The sequence below is a fragment of the Bubalus kerabau genome, chromosome 5 (genome assembly GCF_029407905.1).
Source record: "Bubalus kerabau isolate K-KA32 ecotype Philippines breed swamp buffalo chromosome 5, PCC_UOA_SB_1v2, whole genome shotgun sequence".
Lineage (NCBI taxonomy): Eukaryota > Metazoa > Chordata > Mammalia > Artiodactyla > Bovidae > Bubalus > Bubalus kerabau.
This window is the reverse complement of record NC_073628.1, coordinates 66,385,980-66,400,638: the sequence shown is the minus strand read 5'-3', so window position 1 is coordinate 66,400,638 and position 14,659 is coordinate 66,385,980. Positions and strand designations below refer to the sequence as shown.

At 42.5% G+C, this 14,659-nt stretch overlaps 1 protein-coding gene across 1 annotated transcript; it reads left to right on the top strand.

Moving 5' to 3' along the window:
* Positions 1 to 1,613: 1,613 nt before the first annotated feature.
* Positions 1,614 to 14,370, top strand: RGS2 (regulator of G protein signaling 2). The gene is made up of 6 exons (XM_055581841.1): positions 1,614 to 1,624; positions 11,055 to 11,193; positions 12,225 to 12,326; positions 12,429 to 12,490; positions 13,060 to 13,226; positions 13,507 to 14,370. Exons 2-6 carry the CDS (start codon positions 11,084 to 11,086, stop codon positions 13,699 to 13,701), a joined length of 636 nt encoding a protein of 211 aa, XP_055437816.1. The 5' UTR covers positions 1,614 to 1,624; positions 11,055 to 11,083; the 3' UTR covers positions 13,702 to 14,370.
* Positions 14,371 to 14,659: the final 289 nt, after the last annotated feature.

Genomic DNA, 14,659 nt, shown 5'->3' with positions numbered 1-14,659 from the left:
TTTAATGATTTATTCATTAATATAGTCTAGGCTACCATGAAGTAGTCATATTGCTGTTTCTTTTCTATCAGTGCACGAATTATTATACCTGTAAATAAAATTTCTAAAAAAAAAAAGAAACCAAATCATTGTGTTAAGCACGTTAATAGGTGCTGTGGGCACATCTAGGAGAAGCACCTCATCCAGATTTGTCAGCAGAGGGGGAAAAAGTGTGCAGGTGGTGTGCAGGAGAGAAAGTTCATTCCAGTGATGCCTGGAAAAGTGTGAATGACAGAGAACACAGTCAGATAAAGAGTGGAGAGAACGGGAAAAGGTCCTAGTAGAGGGAACAGTGTGAGCAAACGGCTAAAGGAAAAAGAAAGCATGGCACATGGAAGGAACTGCAAAATATTCAGTAGATAAGGGCACTGAGAGCAAGGCAGCAGTAATAAAAGATAAGAGAATAAATGAAAGGATTTCATGGGCTAGATAAAAAAGATCTTATATGACAATTTAAGGAATTCAGAACTTATCTTAAGGGCAATGAAAAGTCACTAGCAGTTCTAATCACAAAAGCAATAATGACTAGACAAGGGTTTTAGTAAAGTTATGCTGGCTGAAAACAGACCATTCAACAGAGAGGATCAGTTAGAACATCAATAAGAAGTCTTGGATCCATAAGAGAGAGGAAGAGAGAATTAGGAAAATGGAAATGGGAGTGAAGTCTTAAGATATATTTAAGAAATAAAATTAATAGGCAGGATAAACTTGATATGGGATGGAGAGAGGGTGGAACTCAAAGGTGGCCACTCCATCCACCCTCGTGCTTTGTCTTAGGCAACAAAGTGGAGGATGAAACCATTCACTGAGATAGAGAACTAAGGCAAAGAAACAGGTTTAAGTGCATAGATGGGAAACACTGTTTTTAACAAGCTCACTGGAACTATGAGTCATCTAAGTGAATCAACCTAATGGACAATTAGCTGTAAGAGTCTGAGATGAGAAGAGAGATGAGCATGGAGATCCATCAGCACACAGACCACAGCTGAGTATATGGAAGTGAATGCAGAGTGTGAACGTGCAGAGCAAAACCAGAAGACATTTAAGGGACGTCAGCATCCAAGGAAAAAACGAGCAGACACTAAAAAGGAGGCTGAAAGAAGCTCTTCCCAAACAGAGGCCCACTTGATATCCCTAAAAAAGCAGAGACATTACTTTACCAACAAAGGTCCGTCTGGTCAAAGCTATGGTTTTTCCAGTAGTCATGTATGGATGTGAGAGTTGGACTATAAAGAAAGCTGAGCGCTGAAGAATTGATGCTTTTGAACTGTGGTGTTGGAGAAGATTCTTGAGAATCCCTTGGACTGCAAGGAGATCAAACCAGTCAATGCTAAAGGAAATCAGTCCTGAATATTCACTGGAAAGACTGATGCTGAAGCTGAAACTCCAATACTTTGTCCACCTGATGTGAAGAACTGACTCATTGGAAAAGACCCTGATGCTGGGAAAGATTGAAGGCAGGAGGAGAAGGGGACGACAGAGGATGAGGTGGTTGGATGGCATCACCATTCAATGGACATGAATTTGAGTAAGTTCCGGGAGTTGATGATGGACAGGGAGGCCTGGTGTGCTGTAGTACATGGGGTCGCAAAGAGGCAGACACAACTGAGTGACTGAACTGAACTGATAAAAGTTCCCTGGCTTAGATCTGGGAGACCCATGAAGAAAGTTCTCCTGACCACCTTAAACTTGTATGTTTGCTAAGCTTTCTAACACCTGATAGCCACCGCCACCTACCCTCTTCTCCACCGTCCCAGTGAACTCACACACTTCCACAAACTTCATAAGCACTTTAATCTTCAATATCAAAAGGCAGTCTGTTAATAAAGTCTATTTATATATGGCAAAACTTAAATATTTAATATTTAAAAGGAAGGGAGATACTCCTCCATGGCATTAGCTTCAGAAAGCAGAGACGGCTTCTTCGAGAAGCCCCTCAGGTTTGCTCCAGTCATCCACCAGTCCAAGGGATCATCATGTTCCCCAAGGGGCAGACAGCCAGGATCTCACAGAGGTAGAAAGAAGATAAGGAACAAAATGTCAAGTTGACTGAAATTCTCCAACTCCAACTTGCAGACAGCTGCTTCAGAACAGGAATTAGAAGTTTATCACCTTTCGGAGAGACAGCTGAGGAATGACTCAGAGCATTGGTCCTTGCACCCCGACATTCATGTTGTTCACGCTGATTTATTCTTTCAAAAGACTCTACAACAGATGTTAAAAAGTGAGCGCTACTGGGAAAAAACTGTCTGAGTCCTGCCAAAGATGAACTTTTCACATGAGTGTGAGCCCCACCAGATTCAGAATATGGATTTTATTCACACATATCCTGTTCTTCAGAGAGGCGATGGGGACCTGCAAATATGGAGACACTGTCCAGGAATCCTGCAGTTACTCAGCACAGGGTCCTGCTGAAGCAGCGTCCTGGACTCCCAAGCCATTGTTGTTTCCCTCAGTGTGTGCTGTGAGGGGTCTCTCTTCATCTGGTCGGCAGAGTGCAGAGCTTTAGGAATGCCCGTTTAGCCATCTCTGTACTGCTGTCCACTGCAGAAAGCATTCATCTCTGCCAGCTCATGTGTCCCAACTTCACAGTGACCTGTGAACCAATCCATGCCAAGAGAAGAAGCAGACTCCAACTCCACATCCCAACTCCAGAAGACCTACAGTCTCCCTCGGGATCATGACTTCAAGAGAAAAATGAGATGTGGACATCTCATAATCAGGGTGAGTTTTTTAAAATGCAAATTGGATAACTGCTCTCCAATGGCTGTCTCGTGCTCTGCCATTACCATGGGAAGGAAAGACCAGGCTTTACCGCAGATTACAAGACAAAGATGAGAGATTTGATGGGCAGAGCCAAGCACTGAACTGCATAAACCACTATCTGTTGCCCTCCTACCTGAGCTCAAGACTCATGAGAAACACAGCCAAGACCTGCAGAGCCACCCAGCTTCACCGAGTCCAGACTGACGCATCTCCAGTCTACTCCAAGACACATGAATGAATCAGCCCAGTCAGCTGAGATCCCCAGCCAGAGCCAGTGAACTCCCCACCATCTTGCAGACTCACTGTCAAGAAGACTGAGCTGTTAAGTGAGCCAGACAAACTTGGATGCCCCACTGCCTAAGGGCCAGCCCCTGTGAGGAAAAGCTGCAGCCAACATCCAACAGCTCCAGAGACGATGATTCTGAACAGAAGCACCCTGAAGGGCTTCTGTATCATACACATTTTGCCACACGCAAGAAGAGTTTTAAAAAATGTTTTCTTTGCTCATACTTGGATTGCACATTTTTGAGGGCTGAACACTTTTTAAAATTCCAATGATTTATTTCTTATTTTTCAAAGGTGAAATCGGTAAAGCTTAAGCCTTTGCAGGATCCTCCATAATCTGTCCCCCATCCTCTCCCACATACATTCGAGGCCATCCAGACACAGAGAGGCTCTGAGAACAGGAAGGTTTCTGTGACATGTATGGGTAAAATAAGACCTCCAGGAACAAAGAATAAAAAACCAATCAAGAGGAAAAGGAGCATTAGCCTATAATTTATTATATTTGTGCCCCTCCTCCACCTGCACTGAGGTCTACCCTACTTACCAGGCATGGGCTGGCTCATGAAGATGCTCACTAGTGTTGTTTGGTCTATGAAGCCATCCGCGTCCTGGCAACCTGCATTGGTTCAGAACAGCTGAGGCGGTCCTTGGGGGTCTGCTCACGACCATGCTGCTCTGTGTGGCCCTGGTTCTGGACATGCTGTACCAGCCAGTAGTCACTCTCCTAAAGAACATTAAAACAGAGCCAGAGCCCATGGATTACTGTGGGAGATGGTGTTATTTACAGTCATAGTCAGATTTCTAATAATTAAAAGCCTTCTTCACACAAGACAGAGAGCTAGCTATTGAAGTTTCTGCCTTTCTGGAGGAAAGACATAAAAAATTTGGCAAGTTTAACCTAATTTTTACAGGATCTTAATCAACTTTAATAGAGGCCAGACTCAAGAGGAAACTACTAGCAACAGAAAAACTGGAAGCCATAAATAAAGACCCACTTCCTTGGGGGCTCAGATGGTAAAGAATTTGCCTGCAATGTGGGAGACCCAGATTCAATCCCAGGGTCAGGAAGATACCCTAGAGAAGGGAATGGCAACCCACTCAGTATTCTTGCCTGGAGAATACTGGAGAATAAAGAGCTGGAAATCTTCAACTCCTTGCTTAGAATTAAAATATAGGCCTTTACAAAAGGACTTAGCAAAGAGAAATCTAAATGTTTGGAACAAGATGACATTACAAGAAATATTAAGTCTTTGAAAGATTCACTGAAACCCATCCAATTCAAGTAACTACAAGCAAACAGCCATTAAAGTACACCAGAAAAGCAAAGAACAACTTCAGACAGCACTAGAAAGATGCTTCAGACGAAAAGTCCCATCTTTGGGTAAGTATAAACTGATTTCACAAGAAGCTAAAGAACAGAGAGGAAAAGTGAGCCAATTTATTTATCAGCAAAAAAAGTTTTAAAAAAAAGAAAACTCTACTGCATCTGGAACAAGTTCTAAATGATTATGCAAGTCAGATTATTACTCAAGATGAGAGGTCAGTCTGCAGCTCATGAAGAAGGCAACATGGATGTGGAGCCTTGAAACCAGGTACAGACACACATAGGAAAATAAAACTTCTAATAAGATGAACTCAAAGCTGTTTTGATGAAACTGACTCACTCTGCTTGGTTAAATACAACTGATTTAGGCTTGGTGAAGCCAGGGGACTATGTTCACCTATGCTGGGTTTATTTTAAAATTCATTTTAAAACTCTTATTAAAGATTATGAAACCAAATGCACACTGCATTAACTGAAAGAAAGAGAATAACTGAAGCACTGCAAGTCTATTAAGTCTCCAAAGAAGAAAGCCTCACAATGATCAGAAAAACAGGGCAGGTGTGTGGCGGGGGCCTGGGGGGGGTGTAGAGGGTGGGGTGGGGGGTGGTATGGGGCCTAAGGAATGTACTTAGAAAGGAACAGGCAGAACCACTAGAGACAACTTAACATACTTCCTATACTGCACTGAGAAAAAGAAATGAATTTTCACCAAACATCTAATGCAGGGAGATTTCACCCTGTGAAGATAGTGGAGAATTCTTTCAAAATATCAATATATAGAAATGTTAGCATGTGGAAGACCTAGACATTTTCAAACCATTTTTCAGGAAAAACTTAAAACATTTCTAAAAGTAACCTTACGTCCCTGATATTCCCTATGGGGCATCTGGAAAAGTAAAAGGGGCTACCAGGGCACCCAGTGGATGAACAGACCCCCCTCCCCCAGAAAGCAGCAGTATCTGGTAGTGACGGCCCAGAGGCCAGGGGCCAGCACCTGGCGGAGAGCAGATGCAGCCTCCCCAGGTCAGCACCACGGACAGAAGAACCCTCCACTGGCCACCCTCATCCTTAATATGGTGCATCCTCCGCAGAAGCAAGACAGAGCTTGTCCTGGTGTTCCTTGGACTGGCAGACACACTCAGGGCCTTCTGATTCAACCTTTTTACCTGGATGGAGACCAGGGTTCGATCCCTCGGTTGGGAAGATGTCTGGAGAGGGGAATGGCAATCCACTCCAGTATTCTTGCCTGGAGAATTCCATGGACAGAGAAGCCTGACTACAGTTCATGGTGTCGCAAAGAGTTGGACATGACTGAGCAACTCACACACACACACACACACACACACACACACACACACACCCCTGGTTGGAAGACCCACCACCTTAGGGGCAGCAGCAGTAAATAATGGGCACTAGGAAAGCAACAACAAAAAGCAAAAAAGTCACATGGAAGAAAGCAGTCCTGCGGTAAAGTTTTGCTGAACACCAGGCCTGTGCATTATCATCAACCAGACACTCAGGGCATTCCCCAAAATGGTGGTGGTGTTTTTTTTTTTTCCAGTTCCTCACAAAGGAAAGCTTATATAATTACTTCCACCTTGAAGATTTGAAGCCTAGGCACAAGAAGGCTAAGCAATTTCTCTGGGGTCCCAGCTAACATAATGCCAGGAACTAGGAACTAAAAGCAAGTATCCCAGTTAAGGACAAACCCTCCATCTGTCCTGCTCTCCTAAGGATAATTTATGAAAATAAAGACAAAATTATTTTGTCTTTTCAAGCTAAGGATGCTAGCTCAGCATTCAGGACTCAAATATTTATAACATGGCAGTTGGATCAGGCCCACGGGTATCTCCTTGAAAGTGTTATTATTTTACCAATTAATTTGGTTAAGATTTTGGAATTTTTTTGTTTAAAAAAAAAAAACATGTTTGGGAGAGAAAATTCACAAAGTTTTAGGGTTTTGTGAAGTAGTCCATGAATCAAATATCTTTAAAAATCAGTGTCTGAAATGGAGTACTACTCTCTTTATAGGAACAATCAGTCAACTGGAAATACCAATGCAAATGGATTCCTCATTTATTAGATGAAAAGCAGTCTTTCTTCAAACTTAAAAAAAAAAAAGATTCTCTGTGACTGATAGCATATAGAACTTTGAAATCTTGTAGATTATGATGCCACTATCTCAGGATTTCAAAACAGTAATCAATAGACACTTGGCATTTTAATGATTTGACAGAATTCTGTGCACAGAAATTAAAATCCCAGGAGAACAAGTGTCAACAAAGAAACTCCTAACCTGAGGGACAAAATGCCATCTATGTGACTTATTTCTAATTGACTACTCTCCCCTGAGATTCTGTGCAGTCCTGGGTCACTGGAACAGAGCAGCAACAGGCAGATACTGGAAATAATCCCCAAACCTAGACTTCACCCTCAGTGTCCTTTAACTACAGGAACCTACCAGAGGTATTTCAATACATTGATACATTTAGGATTTTTTATTTGGGAAGAAAAAAATGTGATGCTCCTGTTGTTGGTTTCCAAAGAGAATCCAATGCTTTACTTGGTAAGGGAGAATTATTAAATTTAAGTAGGCCGTGCCTACATTTGGAGTATGACAGACCTCATACTATGTGTGAATTCAAGGCAGAGCTATGGAAATGCTCTTGCTGGAATTATCAGTGCAAGAGGATGAGATGGCTGGATGGCATCACTGACTCGATGGACGTGAGTTTGAGTGAACTCCGGGAGTTGGTGATGGACAGGGACACAACTGAGCGACTGAACTGAACTGAACTGAAGTAAAATCATTAACTCCTCTATAATACATGTCAAGTATTTGGTTGAAACTCTTGATTCATCCCAGACAAAAACAATGACTTTCTCTCTTTTTAGCTCCTGGGTATGCAAATTACATTCTAAGAAATAGAGCAATTATGAGTTTTTTAAATGTCAGATATTAGGAATGAAGAGTAGAGTACAGAATCCTGTTGGGTCATAAGTTCATTCATTGTGGGGTCATATGTTCAGTCTGTTTAAAGAATATTTCACCAATTAAGGTTAAATAGTACCCAAAAGGTGGGGGAGGACAAAGATAGACAAAAATGTCAAGACAGGTGTCACACTTCCTCAAATACCTCAACAATTATGATATTAAAAGTTTCCAATTACTCATCACACCCTTTGCCACATGGTGCTTAATTTCCTAATTTTTTCCTTTTTTTAAATTTCTCACCAATTTAAAAATTCATGACATATGCAACAGGTTTGCAACTTTTATAAATTTAGAAACTGAGATATCTTACTGACCAAAAAAGTAAAGCACAGGAATACACAAAATGATTCTCTGGTGTCTTTTAACGTATATATCTTGCTTCCTAAATTTCTAAAGCTTAAGTATGAAAGTTATCATGTATAAATATTTTTAGATACTAATAATAGTTTTTATTAATAATGTCATACAGTCGGAGGAGAAGAGTGTATGTGGCAGAGGACACTTTTGCTTTTCATTATTCTCCCTTTCGTGTTACTAGAAACTAGTCTTTTTTGTTTGCCCTCCTCAGTAACTTAAATTTTTTTGGCTACAAAAGTTCCAGAACCACCCTGCAAGCTTCCACCACCAATGTGCTCAGCAGACAGCCTCTCCAGTAGAGGGCATGGTAGGGCTGACAGGAAAAGGTATGTCCAGCTCAGCAGGGCAATCTCAAGCTATAGTTTTGCTGTGCAGTATTTACATCCTATTGCAGGGTTTCTTCTTCCACCACAGAATGGAAAATATGTGTCATCTTAATATTAAGCAATTCCATTTACCTAAAAGCCAGCTGCAACCAAAAAAACAAAGGGAAGTCATTAAAGACTGTAGCTTTCATTTTAAATGTACTGGTCTGCCTACCTTAATACCAGCTGTCAATCGGAAATGGTTTGCAAAAAAAGCAAATAGCTACATTAAACACTTACAAGAAACATCTAGAATGGTCTATATTTCAAGCAGTTACTTACATGTATACATATACATTTATGGCCGTGAACTTTTCTGACAAGGATTTCTGAAAAGTTCAAATACCAGTTTACTTATTTTTTTATTCGGTTTTTTACCCAGAGAACATTATGTATCATGAGTCCAATATTCTACAAAGCTGTGACATTATCTTGAATTTTAACAGTAACATCGATAACTTAACTCTGAATTAATCTTTTAATGATTTTTCTACCTGGAATAACTATGCTTCAGATATTTCCTTTGCCCCACATATGCAAATTAAGAAAGACAAACTTTTGTATAGTACTTTAAAATTTATAAAGGCCTTTCATGAAGATTCACATAATATCCAATGAGGTTGATGAGAAAGATACATTACTCTTACTAGAGATGAGACACTGGTGCTTAGGAGGTGGGATGGGACTGTCCCAATAGTTACTTAGTATTTACTGGTGAAGCCAAGACTCTAACTAGGTATCCTGACACAAGACTGACTCTTCTTGCTGCCTCTTAGTCAGAACTCCTGTTTTTTCCACTATGAGTGAGTTCTACCATCTAAAATTCTAAGTGAAAAATATATTGAGGTTTATACTAGCAAGAAAAGCTAGTATAAATAAATAAATAAATATTACACATATTTAACAAATAAGTACTTAATCATCAGAAGGTGAAAATAGTTGTAGGAAATATCATGTAAAGTTCTTTTAGAGATCAAGAGCATATGCTTGAGAAAAATTATATTCTTACATTTCACAAACTTGCTTTCAAATATTTATTACTGAAATCTAAATGATTTTTCCTGTCCGTTACTGAGTACACAACTGTTCTCTTTAGTAATAACTGTAGGTTTTACTCCCCAAGTCAAACTTGGAGCTCCAACTACTGGCAGCTCATCATAAGAATATGGTAAATTAGTTCCAATTTTCTTTTAACAGCTCTAATACAAAGTAAAGAGCATGCATGCTACCTGTATGAAAAAAGCAGAGACATCGCTTTGCTGACAAAGGTCCCTATAGTCAAAGCTATGATTTTTCCAATAGTCATGTATGAATGTGAGAGTTAGACCATAATGGCTGAGCACCAAAGAATTGCTGCTTTCAAATTGTTACACTGCAGAAGACTCTTGAGAGTCTCCCACAAAGCGATCAAACCAGTCAATCCTTAAGGAAATGAACCCTCAATATTCATTGGAAGGACTGATGCTGAAGCTGAAGCTCCAATACTTTGGCCAGCTGATGCGAGGAGCAGTCTGACTGGGAAAGACTCTGATGCTGGGAAAGATTGAGGGCAGGAGGAGAAGAGGGTGACAGAGAGATGATTAGCTGGCATCACCGACTCAATGGACATGACTTTGAGCAAACACCAGGATATAAAGAACAGGGAAGCCTGGCAAGTTGCCGCCCATGGGACTGCAGTCAGAAATGACTTAGGGACAGAACAACAAAAACCTTGCTGTTAATCTGCCTACTATTCCACTGTACAATTCTAATAATGGTATCTGAAATCTGAAATCAAGTCATTTTGGAGTGGCAGTTATCTACTTACCCTTACCAATCAAACCACTTAAATCCTGCTACAGCAAGATGATTTCTGAAGAATCAAGACATTAAGCTTTTTCAAAGACAAACGCCTCAAAGACAAAGGTGAACGCCTCCGTCCCTCCACCCCCATCTCTCTTTTTTGCCAATTAAAGTGTTCTCGCAAATTCTAAGCCAACTAAGAGTGACTCAGGAGGAAATCCTGCATGCTTGCTCTTTTACACTAAAATGATTCTGGCGCACGATAGCTGCGAGCTCGTGGTGTTTCCTTGTTACGAAGAGCTGTGATTTCTTTTTCTGTTCTGGAAAGGGAGGCGGCCAAGGACTCCTGAGAAATAGTCTGCAACCCCACGGACCGACCCAGCCACGAGCCTGCTGGTAATCAAAACCGCACGCCCAGTTAAAGCACTTTCTCCTCTTCCTTCCCTGCCCAATGTGCATTCCCCCACAATGCTCCAAGATGCTCGGGCACGCTGCAGAGCAGATCACACCACTGCCCCCGGGACTGTCACTGTTCCTCCCATTCTGTTTCCTTCCCCAAATTAAAAGGCGTCTCAAAGAAGAACAGGTGAGGGTCAGTTCCCAGATCAAGAAAGGAGGCGCGGAGCGAGGACTTGAGCTCCAAAAACATATCCCCTTTTAAACCTAATTCAAAATAAGGTTACTGCATTCGGCTTCCCAATAAACAATCTTTACCTGCTGGGAATCACGGCTCCCTTTGGGGTCAGGAGCCCTGGAGCGCGGGGGAGGGAACGAGACAGGGAAAAGGCGGGGAGCGAGCGCCCCCACCGTGCCTGCAGCCAACCTGGCTCCCTGCCCGCCACGGCCCTGCGACCTCACGGCCGGCCGCCACGACTGGGCAAAGGTCGCCTGCGACCGTTCAAAAGGGAATTTTCTCTGACCCCCACACCAGCGGGCGTCCTGCCCGACTGCGCACGACGCCCGGGCAGCGGACGTCAGCGGGACCCGGGTTTCCAGACCCTTCTGCGGCGCCCGTGACAGCGCGGCCCGCGGCCGCCATCGGCCAATCGGCGCCCGCCGGGGGCGGGACCGGCGCCATGAGACCCCGCCTCCGCGCCGCCACCTATTCTATAAATACGGGCGCCGGCAGCCCGGCCCCCCTATAACAGCGTTCCCAGCTGGAGGTAGATAATGCAAAGTGCTCTGTTCCTGGCTGTCCAGCACGAGTGCGGACCCATGGACAAAGGCGCTGGCACCGGCCCCAAGAACGAGGAGAAGCGAGAGAAGATGAAGCGAACCCTGTGAGTGCGGCTTTCTTCCTCCCTGACTGGCCGCCCCTACGGACCCAGTTGTCCCTGGCGGCTGCAAATGCGGTACACTCGCGCTGGACTTTGGCATGGGAACTGGGTAGCCTGCCTGCATCTCTGCAGGAAAAAAAGAAAACTCTGTGTGTGTGTGTGTGTGTGTGTGTGTGGAAAAGGTTAATTTGTTAAGTTACGTTTAAATCTGTGTGGTGTAGGTATTTATTGAAGGACTCGGGTAGAGTTTAGAAACTGCAGAAAATTCTTGATGCAGGGGCGAAGATAGATGCGGGTTGGCTTTTTGTCTCCCTGCATCGAAAATGACCGGAGAATCCTGCGGCCACGCGCCCCCAGCCTTCGTGAGAGGCACTGTACATTCTGATCTGCTTACACGACTGCTAGGATGGAGATATTTTTGCTGATTCTAAATATACTTTTAATTTTTTTTTTAATTGAATAGCAAGTCTCACCCACTCAAGAGTGTGGAACAAATAATTGTTCTGCATCACCTTCTTAAAATGAGTGCTGAAGTTGGGGGAGGGGGCGGTCAATCTCGCGCACACACACCTCATTGTGCACAGCTTCTCGGGTGGTCCCGAGCCTCCTGCTCTGAGAGTAGAAGGGAAAGGAGCATGGGCTGGCTCAGGGCAGGTCCACCGTGGGCTTCCTCAAGTGTGAAATGTCTCAGAATTGTAATTAACCGTTGCAGAAAAACTGGCTGCCTTTTGTGGGCCAGAAATAGCATCTACCTTTGAACTATGCAAACTAAATTCATTAAAATACCCTATAATTGTAGGTCGTCCTATCCTTACTTATAAAACTAATAATTATGTTCAGATGAGTGGATGAAACTAGTGTGTTGAGTACTTAGATGCTGGATTAAAGGAGTAAGACTGACTGGAGAAGTTGTTTTGTCTTATTTGGCTTGTCTGTAGCTACTGGGGGCGACTTTATTTGGTAAAAATGCCTTCAGCAGCAATGGCAGTTTCAAGTGTTGCTGCTAAGTGAGTATCTTTTTATTTCTTTTGTAGATTAAAAGATTGGAAGAACCGTTTGAGCTACTTCTTGCAAAATTCCTCCTCTCCTGGGAAGCCCAAAACTGGCAAGAAAAGCAAACAGCAAACCTTCATCAAGTAAGTTGAAAATCTTGTACTTGCCAATATGCACAGCTCACTGCTGAGCTGAAGAGGGAACCTCTGGCTATCAGGAGCTGATGTGCAGACCTTCTTTTGCAGGCCTTCTCCCGAGGAAGCCCAGCTGTGGTCAGAAGCATTTGATGAGCTGCTAGCCAGTAAATGTAAGTTAACCTCTTGAATTTGATCCATTTCAAGTATCAGGAGAGTATGGTATGGTTGTGTTCACACAGCAAGAGCAGCTTGTCCAAGGAGAGTTTGACTTTATAATCCCTGTACCATGGGGCCTATTTTTCTCCTTTATTTCCCAGTGATTAAGCAGGGAAATGCATGGCTTTTTCACATTAGGTGGGGAGTGGGGGGAAATAACCCCAGATTGTAATGGCAGTTGCTGTCTGTTAAGGTTGAGTCAGCTTTTCCATTGCAAACAATGTTTTCAAGAGGCTTCATTCCCAAAGAACTTAGAGCTCCCCTATCAGTTGTGTTAACAGCAAAGCTAAGTGTTTATATTTTTGTAGTAGTGTGCCAACTTATACATTTTGCTGACTGGTGTCTTAGTCTTTAAAGAGCGAAATTTTGACGATTACAGGTTTGAGTAAACTCAAGAAAATTGCTTCCATCTGGCAAATAATAAAATATGGGGCCAGGAGAGTGGGAGTTCTAGGAAAACACATAAGGGATTATTTGGACACTCAATGCAATTTCTGCATGCTTTCTTCCTTCCCTCCCCCAGATGGTCTTGCTGCATTCAGGGCTTTTTTAAAATCTGAATTCTGTGAAGAAAATATTGAATTCTGGCTGGCCTGTGAAGACTTCAAAAAAACCAAGTCACCCCAAAAGCTGTCCTCAAAAGCAAAGAAAATATATACTGACTTCATAGAAAAAGAAGCTCCAAAAGAGGTAAAGGGGGAGAAAAGTTCTTTGTTTCAGCATATTTTAAACATCCTCAGCACCAAAGTGAAAAGAATTTAAAGAGACCTCAAATTAAAGGGGGGTGGGTGAGTAGGCTGTTTTTCCCCTACTTCTGGCTCTCAGTGAGGTTAATTACATTTCTTCACTGACTTAGCTGGCAACACTGGCCACACATTATAGTTTGGGTGTTTTTTTTGTTTGTTTTCAAATACTACATATATTTCAATTTCTAACTCTTAATATGGAATAAAACTTTGTTTTATTTCAGATCAACATAGACTTTCAAACCAAAACTCTGATTGCCCAAAACATACAGGAGGCTACCAGTGGCTGCTTCACAACTGCCCAGAAAAGGGTGTACAGCTTGATGGAGAACAACTCTTATCCGCGTTTCTTGGAGTCAGAATTCTACCAGGACTTGTGTAAAAAGCCGCAGATCACCACAGAACCCCATGCTACATGAGATGAAAGCGGGAGCCCAGAAATGGAGGACTTTTCATTTTTTTCCTAAGGGGAAAGGCTGTCACCTGCCGAAAAGACTGACCTTGAATTCAGCCTGGGTGTTCAGGAAACATCACTCAGAACTATTGATTCAGAGCTGGGTAGTGAATCAGGAAGCCGGTCGCCACATAGGAGAAGCTGGTACTGGGGCAGCTTCCGTAACTGATGGAGCACAGAGAGAGAGTGTGGGCTAAATGTGGTGTGTCTCATGCTGGAAAAGCAGGAGCTTGAGACTGAAAGATAACGATGCAACACTATTGGTCCAGAAGCATTTACAATCAATAGGTCTGGGATTATGTGGCCTCAGCTAGGTGGCTGTACATCTTTCCCTAAATCAGTCCTTGTTACCACATAGTGGTTTTAGCTGTAGTTTCTTTAGTTCTAGGTAATATATGTTTACTATGTGCAAGGGTACTGAAGTTCCTATGTCTGCAGATCATCAGTACTGTTGTCTCACATAACTCTAAAACTGAAACGATTGTGTTTGAACTGTCAATTGGTGTCTGTACGAGAATGAGTGCTTTTGTGTAGAAAATGACAATGTCCATTATGAGTGCCAAAACTGTCCTGATGGCAGCTAAACTTTGAAGTGGTCTTTGAATACTTTTAATAAATTTATTTTGATAAATAATGTTATTGAATATTTGGTCCAGATGTGTGTTGGGATGTTTTTTCATAATTCGGCAGAAACAAGAATCTCCTCTAGGAGAGAAGAGATACCAGTTGATGGGCCTGTTCTGTCACAATTGACTGTCCTTAGAATTGAGAAATCATAGCTGCTGGGAAGATGCTGCTCCCATCTCTAATGCTTTGGTAGGTCACAGGAGGTCAGACCATCACCCTGGGATCAACCTTCTTAAAGTCATGTAAAAATCAAGCTTGTTGAAAATATAAGAACATTGCTTTAAATCCCTTCATGA